Source organism: Cantharellus anzutake (assembly GCF_015039405.1).
Source record: "Cantharellus anzutake strain C23 chromosome Unknown EI90scaffold_76, whole genome shotgun sequence".
Taxonomy (NCBI): Eukaryota; Fungi; Basidiomycota; class Agaricomycetes; order Cantharellales; family Hydnaceae; genus Cantharellus; species Cantharellus anzutake.
The window spans coordinates 346,617-356,699 of NW_024067026.1; the positions used below are offsets into that span (position 1 = coordinate 346,617).

At 49.7% G+C, this 10,083-nt stretch overlaps 2 protein-coding genes across 2 annotated transcripts; both read left to right on the top strand.

Moving 5' to 3' along the window:
* Window positions 1-1,170: 1,170 nt before the first annotated feature.
* On the top strand, window positions 1,171-2,110 carry EI90DRAFT_2496567 (uncharacterized protein). The gene is made up of 5 exons (XM_039053125.1): window positions 1,171-1,473; window positions 1,522-1,536; window positions 1,596-1,671; window positions 1,733-1,793; window positions 1,845-2,110. The coding sequence occupies exons 1-5, from the start codon at window positions 1,252-1,254 to the stop codon at window positions 1,957-1,959; spliced, it is 489 nt and encodes a 162-aa protein (XP_038910727.1). The 5' UTR covers window positions 1,171-1,251; the 3' UTR covers window positions 1,960-2,110.
* A 90-nt stretch (window positions 2,111-2,200) lies between these two features.
* On the top strand, window positions 2,201-6,907 carry EI90DRAFT_3078698 (P-loop containing nucleoside triphosphate hydrolase protein). Its single transcript, XM_039061788.1, has 11 exons — window positions 2,201-2,970; window positions 3,020-3,265; window positions 3,324-3,804; window positions 3,861-3,946; window positions 4,006-4,277; window positions 4,340-4,582; window positions 4,709-5,146; window positions 5,199-5,687; window positions 5,756-5,939; window positions 5,992-6,456; window positions 6,521-6,907. Exons 1-11 carry the CDS (start codon window positions 2,262-2,264, stop codon window positions 6,712-6,714), a joined length of 3,807 nt encoding a protein of 1,268 aa, XP_038910728.1. The 5' UTR covers window positions 2,201-2,261; the 3' UTR covers window positions 6,715-6,907.
* The last annotated feature ends 3,176 nt before the right edge of the window (window positions 6,908-10,083 follow it).

Sequence of the window (10,083 nt, forward strand, 5' to 3'; positions counted from 1 at the left end):
CTATCAAGGTCGTGTTGCGAAATCCGCCCTGTGCGAAGCAGGAAATATGAGATTAGTAAATAAGGGAATCCTCGAGCATATTCCGGGGGAGGTTCGATTGCCTGAGCCCCCCGATCAAGGCAGCGCACGACAGCATGGAGGTGATGGAATGGATAAGCGATGGGCTGGTGGCAGTGATATCGAAGAGCAGGGAAAATGGTAGCGTCGTATTGAAGGGGCTAGCAGAGGAGTAACTGCCGCATTGTCAGTGTGGTCTGCGTTGGATAAAATGGTTTACCGTTCAGTGGAAGCGCGCAGACACCGTTTCTACAATGTGTGTGAGCTCTGATTGTCACGTAAAGATAAGAAGGGGCGAGTTCGACCACACTCACAAAAAACCTCTCCGGTCCTAACACACTCATCTCTCTTCGGGGGGCGGCACAACAGTAGAGGGGGCTCATCATGCGGAGCTGCTAGAACGTGGTTTATAACCGTGATGTGCGCTCGATGAGCTCTCGTGCGGTGGGAGCCGTGTGAGAAGGGGAGAACGACCGGGAAGTGACCCCCAGAAAATGAGGGAGCCGCTCACGCAATGCGACGGGACGTTCTGGTAGCTTGGTCGATCGGTGCTGGACAATCCGCCTGTCTCTATGATGGGGCCGAGAAATGTCTAGCGGGGTGGGCCCAGTTGCTGCGCCGGGACAGTGCTAGTGCGTCGCTCAATGGACGTGAACCATGACAATAAAAGACGTAATCAAAGGTTTGGCTACTGTTTTTTTAAATGTTGCGAGTGATGCAGACGGGCACAGGTAAATGTCTTGAAAGGTCGACTCACTGGGAGGTTGAAACTCCTTGGGGGCATCATGAACCGGGTCGACCAACCCAAGCCTTAGGTATGCATTCCAACAGATTGATGTTCTTCGTGACAGGATTGGAATGATCAGCCATTTAAATGTCAATTCAATTTGTTTCCAACCCTGTGTCTCAATTAAATTGCAAATTCAATCAATTCGCCGCCTATCCGCGGTACAACAGCCTCAATACAATGTCCTAGATATTCCCATTACAGCATCCCCGATTGAAATGTGACATGAGTGAATGTCAAACGGTTTTCATGTCCGACCTGGGCGAATAAATGGCCAAATAGTGGTGTGATTATCCAAGAAATAAACAATAAAGGAATGGTGAGAGGTTACATCGACCAACTGAATACATATAGACGCGACAACGACTCGGCTGGCTGTTGATTTTTTGGGAGCCCGAGAATAGGTGATGCTAAACTCACTTTTTATCGGATGCTTTGAATATGGGTTTGGCCGTTTGGTTTCCAGATCTCGATGTCGCCTTCGTTGCCATGAACGAATTGTTCCTCACGGGGCCACGTTTTCCGATGGAGTTATAGTCATTCTATTATCAGCGATTGACTGGACAGCAGATTACTTACTTAACCAGGTTCCTCTTTTTGCGTGCTGTCGAGATTACGATGGGCTCAGGGTTCGTCTTCGGATCTCGGCGCTGAAGCTGATCTGAATGTATTTTGAGGTAAACACGCTGGTGGTGAGCAAGGGCTATCAGCCAAACGGCCAATAAGGACTGAATCGTCTCCGCATTTTGAGTGTGGGATTTATTTTAGATGCCTTCTGAATTTTTCCATAACATGGGCTGGATTGCCTTGTTTGGACGGTCCATCCGGTGAGCCGATTTGGCTCGCACGATGAGTTCATAATCACCGGGAGCCGCATTGAGTATCCAGATGTGCGTTGGTCATGGGGACAAGCACTCGTGTGGTCTTTCTGTTCCACCCCTGGGCTCATGTTCGCTAAGTTATCTGCCACGCTGTTACTGCTGTCTGACAATATTATCAGCATTATCCCGAGCACGCGTCGTAATGGACAATACGCCTTCGGAGGGTTTTGCTTGTCCTGTAGGGAGGTTTCTCTAGATTCTTATTTCTCTGTAGGCCGTCCGCCTTGTCGATAAAATTCCCAATGCCCAAGTCATTCCTCTGAGAACTATGAGATTAATATGTCAGAGGTCGGCTGAAACTCACAAGATGCACTCCTATATGGGAATAGTTGTCATTCTCGCCCTCTTTACCCTTTCGTACCTGAAGTAAGGTAGTGACGACATGGGTCAATGGTTTTCAGGAATTGGATGACTTCACACTCCCAATGGTCGATCAACCGGATTGTTCCCGGTGTATTTGATATGCAAATTTCTTCACTCGTGTCATATCCCATCACACTACATCCTCGTTCTATATACTCTTGTAACTTATTCCAATGCCGGCTGTATCGACACTCGCAATAATCCCAGCTCTATACAACTTGGGCTATGCTGCAGACCCGTTGAGTTTTGACGCCGAAGATGAGCTTACCCGTCTGCCATTTGTTGATGAAGGATTTATCAACGGTCTTGGCCTTTCTCGTGGCCTCTTCCCTCGTCTTCCAGACGGTACACTTGACATAACTACTCGGCCCTCTTGGTGGTTGGCTCTTCGATGGTCCCGGGATGACGAAGAAAAAGTGTGCAGGGTTTTCAACGAGTGTACGCACCTCCGAAATGCATCTTCAGGAGGCCGTGGGGGCCACAAAGCTCTGGTAGAAACTGGAAAACACATCAAGAGATCGAACGCATTCAAACTTATTTCTTCATGGACTATTGCATTTTGGGCTGCAGCCAGACTGAATGAGAAAGTTGAGATTTCTCTGAAAGACAGCGGTCACCACCCATTCACGATGATGGACCTGAACAACACGACGCAGTTTCCTGCAGTTCCCAGCGTCCCCACAGAGAAGATTGCCGTAGAGTGCTTTGGCCAAGGTTTCCTCACTCAATGCAGCAGCGATGGAAAACGATTTTATCCTGCGGCAGCTGAACCTGCAATATTGGCACTGGTTCAGCTCACGTTTCACCGGATTCGTGCTTTCTGCAACCGTGGTCTCCGCAGTGCGGAAGGGGACGTCCTGAAAATGGAAGAACTTTTCAAATGTGGGTCTGATCAATATCGATTATCTTCGTTTTTAATGTATAGTAACAGTGGTGGATCCGAACTCGCCTGAGTCAAAGCCACAAGATTTCACCATATCTAATCTAAACAGAGCTTGGTCCGCCATTATCAAGGTAACAGGCCTTCCAATGTTAGCGATGGAAGACGCCGAACGGGAGAAACTGAAAACGAGGGTCTCTGAGCTGGAAGAGGAGATGAAAGAGACGTTCGTCAGATTACATTTGGTGGACAAGGATGCGGCGGGTCTTTGCCGGAAAGGGACGGCAAATGTTAAAGGTAAGTTCATTGATAATGCTAGACTTCCCGTTGAGCTGGCCCTGAGCGCACGGGGTAGGGCTTACGAAAGAATTCCTCCAAACCGTGCGGTCCCTTTCTAGCGATCCGCAGGTGGAGAACTTCAAGCTGTTGCTCAATGAGTGGTTTGAGCAAAGTCGTGAAGTCGGTGAAGTGCCGTCGTTTTCTGAGGCAGTTGGAAATGCTCAGGAAGGAGTTGATGCTGTGGACCAGCTCTTTGGTGGCGGAAAAGACGTGGGTACGTCATCATATGCTCAACTAACTGAGCATCAGGTCAAGGCGGAATTGGACATGCTCAATCCATGGCCTTATTTCAATGAGCGTTATGACCCTCGAGGTCTTCTCACCCCCGCCAGCGGGCCGGAGTGGAGAGAAGCAGAGAATGCGCCACTGGCTTTTCACCAACATCAACTTGATGGGGTGCTTGCGATGCACCATATGCTATTTTGCAAGGAAACCGAGCGCGTGCGCGAGAAGCAGGGAATTTTAGTGGCCGATGGAATGGGCTTGGGGAAAACAGCGTGAGTATCTGAAAGATTATGTGGATTGCATGTGGAATGAACCCCAATTCTACTAGTCAAATAATCGCATTTATAGTTCACCTTGAGATGCAACGTCAGCGGCTTGCTAATGGCCAACGCCCAGCAGCTGGTACGCTCTTCGGTGGGCCAGCTGCTTCGCTTTCGTCAGTGATTTTGCAACCCTTACCTCCCTCATTGTAGAAACCCTCCCACATCCGGCCTCCGCAGGCCACAAGTGGCCTAGCGTGCAGCAGCCTCAATCCAAGGCGGCTCTATCAGAAGGCCCGGTGATGATAGTGGCCAGCAACACATTGATCGGCTCGTGGAAATTCGCCTGCGAGCAGTTCCTTAAGGGAGATGCCTACGACATCTTTCCATACGTGTCCAATATGGCAAACAGTAGTACACTCCTGGAGTCGTACAGGTCATCCTATCAACCCGAGTCACGGCGGATCATCTTGGCATCGACCTCGGTAAGCGCTGATTAAGCTGGCACGGTCCTTTGTTTATATCATTGTAATTTCATTTGGTCTAGGCACTGCGGAAGCAACACAAAGAACTAATGGGCCATCGTCCTAGCAAGCAGTGGGAGAGTCCCTCCATCATAGCTCGCAGGCGTGGCAAAACTGACGACACTATCTTCTCGGTCGTGCCATCACTTCTGGTCATCGATGAAATCCAGACATACCGCACAAATCCAAGCTACATGTTTTTCTTCCGTGACTTGGCCCAGTTCACGATCGGTTTGACCGGCACTCCCCTCATCACTGACCCAAAGGTGCGTCCATTTAATCACTGTGCTGTTAGCGTGTCTGTGATGCACACGTTTCACCTGCATGCGACTTTCGCATCAGGTAGGTTGTTTAGTATCATTGGTGTGCATTTTTGACGCACTCTTCCTCAGGACATCATAAATATTGGTTGGGCCATCGGGACCCCTCCCCTTCAAGATCCAGAACTGTATAAAGTGTTCCAAGAAGACCATCGAATGGCACGTAATGCCATGAAGGCTGCCCGTAATGGGACGAAAGGCAAGGCAAACGTTCGGACATGGGGTGCATTAATTCGTCAAGGTCGAGCATCATCAGCGGCTTCGTTTGAACCATTCGCCAAGGCACGGGATAAATTCAACTCCGTGTTGGAAACACTCCGTAATGCATTCTCAGGCCACATCCTTCGTCGAACACCGTCTTCCCTAGGCCGTGACGGAAATCCTCTAGTGAATCTCCCGCCCGTCACTTTTTACCCGGTCTGGGTCACCTTGGAGCCTGATCACCTCGATCGCTTAACGGCAGATATTGATGACGCGATATTGAAAGCAGTTGAGGTTGACAGGTTTGGCGTATGTGATTTCATCTCGTACATTCCAGCAATACCAATACACCATTCTATAGCATTTCCATCTCCGTGCACGCAAAGGTTCAGACCACCCTGATGCCATCGAGGCCAGCACTCAGGCTCCGGTCTTTGATGACGCAGCACAGTATCATGCGAACGGTGGTGCTAAGTGGAAAACCATGTTGCACATCATTGCTCATGGTCTTGCTTCTGACACTGCCCCACCAATCACCCTCGACACTCATGGTCACCTGGTACCAACACTCGATACCACATTGGCTCAATGGAAAGCGGACCCTGATTGTCCACGCAAGCGACGAATCGCTGTGTATATGGACTTCACCCAAAACGTCCCCTCCTTCGCCTCCGCCATTCGCCATGTCCTTGGATTTGAGCCGTTCACGCTGACTGGAAACACAGACCACGCACGAAGACGGGAGATGGTCTCCCAATGGCAATGTGATGAGAACCGCCGTGTGCTAATCTTCACCTCAGTAGCCGCTATGGGCATTAACTTGTCCGCAGCAGATACCTTGATCATTGCGGTAAGCAAGCAAGATCATAACACAGCGCAGAGCACCGCTTTGACTAAGACTAATTGAATGTTCCGTAGAATGTTCAATGGTCGGCCCAGGATAGGCACCAAATCTACACTCGGGTGCATCGTCAACCACAACGGAAAGAAGTTCGAGTGTATGATATATTGACCGAGAAGACAGCGGACATCCTGTTGATTCACGCTGGTGATGTCAAGGCCCGTCAGTTGGAGAGTTTTTTGGGGTCAGAGACTGGGGTTGGTAGGTGATTTTCCGTCTGGGAAATGATTATTATCGATAACAACGAATCCAGCATATCAAGGGCTTATTCAGGGCATCACCCCACTGAACGAAAAAGAACAAGCTGCCGACCCAGCAGCGGAGACAAAAGAGAGCAATACCCAGACTCGTCGGAAGCGGTCTACTCCCTTGGATGATGACGATGAAGAAATCTCATCTAGGGCGATCAAGATTGCCAAGACCGTGTCGGCAGGGGAAAAATCCAGAGGCAGATTTGGGGGTTGGGGCGAGTCTTCTGGTATCGGGAGCGGTAAACGAGCAAAAGGGAAAGGGAAGAATAGAGAGACCTACTGCAGAGACACTACCGCGGAAGAGGGGGATTACAGGGATGGTGGCAGTCCCGAGAATGCTTCCAAAGATGGCCCAAGTGGCTCTTTGACCCGTAGTGAGCGCCTCAAAAAAATTCGGCCACCAATGGAAACTACAGCGACGATGCGCATTAACGCGATCCACTTACCCGTGCCAGCACCCTCCACCGGTATGTTGACATTCCTTCTCCAATGGCAATGTTTTCACAGTTGCATTGATCCCGTGTTCCGCAGTGCCAAACACCTCCTCTTCCAGACGCAAGTCTCACATGCCATCGGTAGCACCAAGCACTGGTGCCTCCGGGCACATGCCAAGAGCAGCACGGAGCTCCGGCCCTTCCAGGCAGAAGTATCATATGCAGACTGCAGCAACAAACTCAGGTACTTCTGGACGACAGCCTTACATGCCATCAGTGGCCCCAAGCTAGCGCATTGCCACGTTGTTGGGCGACACAGCTTTTCTCTTCCTGTGGTTAGGGTTGCGACGTCAGTGGGTTGAAATTTACTAGTTTTATTGTTCGTAGACGCTACTGGAACAGGATGCCAGATGAGGGTGGAATGGTGAACGACCCCAAATAGCTGATACGATCTGGAACAAATGAAATAGACGAGAAAATAGACGGTTAGGGAAGTGTTCGGATTGTCAGAGCAATATGGAAAATGGAAAGGACTCCGGTGACTGTAACTTGGGCTCACATTGCTCGGATCATACAATTAAGGGCATTACAAGGACAGCCGACGCGATGGCCCTCTTCGATGAGTCCTGTGAGTTGTGCCGCATCAATATCGGCAAAAGTAGGTCACCTGCACAACAGGTCATATTTACGTAAATCCTGCCACTTGTGCTTATGTCTCTCCTCAATCTCCCCCTTTCGCCTCAATGTGTATAAGCTCTCTTACATTCCTCATTTACCACTACAACTATGACAAAGACTAAATGCTCCGACTAGGGCTCCGGGTGGATCGGATTATCCCGGATGATAATTTTCAATCCCGGATGCCGGATTAGGATTGGGGGTCAGGATGTATTCTTGGTCCGGGATTGGCATCCGGGATGATCCGAGATGATCCGGGATGGAGTCCCATTGCTAGCATGCAACTAATGGCCCCCTTATTGGTTTGGGGGCCTCCGAAATTATTGTATTGTAGCAAAGTCATCCGAGATATTTTAACTCCTGACTCATTGTCCGTGCACATTGCTGGCTGCTGTCCAGAGGGGTGTCAAGACTGTTTCCCACGGTCTAGACACACTTTACATAGTTGGATAGCCCTATTGAATAGCTTCCAGAATATACAATTTGAGAGTGAATTGACCAATAAATTATCGAGAAAAATGCAAAATACTTTTTTGGACACGAGTCTTTTGGGGTAACTCAATGTCTGTACTCATGCTGACCACTGTGTAAAGGGGTGTCAGGACTGTTTCCCACAGTGTCAACACACTTTACATTGATGAATAGCCCATTTGAATAGCTTCCAAATTTATTGTATGATGGGAATTCAGGTAAATACATGTTAAAATACAAAGAAGTCTTAAGATGTTATTATCCAGGATCATCCAGGATCATCCGGGATTTTCATCTGGTGGATCCGGATTGGCCATTGGGAGGTTGTCCCAATCCAGGATTTCTGATCCTAATCCGATCCTATCCGATCCACCCGGACCCCTAGCTCCAACATTGACATTCCGATTTCTCCTTTGAAGAAACCGAAGACCTTGGTGGCATCTGCAGCAACTGTTATCAGCTGGCAGGCGTCTGAGTGCGATATCAAGTCGATAGTTAGATATCGTGCTCTGGCCAAGTCATGGACCCTTATGTACCTATTTGGGTGGCCAGCCAGAACAAAAGAGTACAAAGTGGCGCACAACATGAAGTTAAGAGAAGTCCTTTCTGCTGCCTGAGCGGGTGGTTACAATATATGTACCCCAGTGCGCCACGTTGGCAATAAGGTGCCTAGTGGCCCATCCTCATCATGCGCCACGTTGGGTTGCCATGTCAACACTTCCCCTTCAACCCAATGTCCATGCATTAGTCTAGTTCATGTACTCCATCCCTAGCATCAGGCAAAACCGGTCATGCTTTACCTTAGCTAGTGACTTCATTAGAACGTCGGCAGCCATGTCATTCATCCCAATGAGTTTGAGATTAATGGCACCATCTGCAACACACTCCCTAATAAAGTGGTACTGGACATCTGTCAGGGCACACCCTGCCTGACTGTCATATCCATACATACTCGATCCCGATCCGACTTCTGGACCCCCATCTTCACCACCTCCGGAGTCCTACCCTACTGCTGTCTGTTCCGATATTCACCTTCGGACCTGACACCACACCACCCCTCACCCCTCATGCCACCTCCACCCTTCCGTCCTTCTCCTGCCCTATCTCTGTCCGCTCCAATACTCACCTCAGACCGAACACCACTCCTCTCGCCACCCTCCTCCTACTCCTCCTCTCACTCCTCCTCTTACTCATGACACCTCCACCCTTCCGTCACTCTCCTACCCTTCTCCCATCCACTCCGATACTCACCTTTGGACCTGACACCTTTCCTCTCCTCCACTCCTCTCCCCTTTCCTCTCCTCTCTCTTCCCTCTGACCCTCTTCTGCCGACCCTCTGCCAAGTTACGACCTTCTGCCGCTGTCCTGTACCCTGTACTCGGACTACGCTTGTACCTTCGCTCTGAGATTCCGTTATAGCTCCAACCTCGGACTTCGACTCCACCTCGGCTTTAGTCCATTGCTGTGAGGTCTTTGGGTAGCTCAGCACACAAGGCCATAAGTGTCAGGGCACGCCCGCCTGACCCTGCGCCACACTCCGTGCCGTACTGCACTACCCCGCTATCACTCCCCATCTCTCCTCCCCCACTTTCCCCTTTCTCTCTATCTCTATTTCTATTTCTATTCTACAGTCGATTTCCCTTTCTCTATGTACCACTACATACCTAACCCCGCCCCCCCCCTGATTGCCGCATGCGCCGCACACACTCCCACCTACTGAGTGGCCACCTCCGGGATCTTCCGTGAAGACACCCAGGGAGGTGTGGCTGTGTGCAGAGATGATGTGGCTTCCTCCATGTGACCCTAGCCACATGTATATAATAGTGCCTGGGGTGGGAACAGAAGAAGCAGCCTTCTTCTCAACTTCCCACTTCAGACTAAGTGGTCGGGGATGCTCACCCCGCAACGGGATTGCCACTACGCACAGCCGCTATTCGTCCCACCAAGTCCCACGCACAGGGACCTCGCCGCTTTCAGAGCTGTCCCTGACAGTAAGTGATACAAGTATGTGTATTTACGGTGGTGTGTAAGCAGTTACCCAGAGGTTCCTGCTTGCCCACGTGACTATATATATCTAATTTACATGTGGCTCGGGGTTCAGGGCTACAGTCATTCACGTGCCAATGGTTTTCACCCCTCAATGGTTAATATGCCCGTAGCATCCTTATTTCATAGTCATATTTCTTCCTTTTTTTCAAGCTTGTATGCAATGACTACAGCTACAACTATGCAAAAATTTGAGCTGATCGGACATGTAATGAAGGAGTTATAGTAGTTATTAGTGTGGAAAATGGTAAATATGAGGGTTGCGCATCCTGTACATTCCAGAAGTAGGGAAATGACAATAAAGTATGACCTGGGGGTTGGGGTGTTACTCAGGAGCAGAAGGCCATCAGCACATGTGCCAATGTTTGTTTGTTTTGGTGAACAAGCAGTTGCCGGACCTGGGTTTACATCCATGCTTCCCTTATTCACACATCCATTTCCTGTTCTGCATTTGCGATTTCCTTA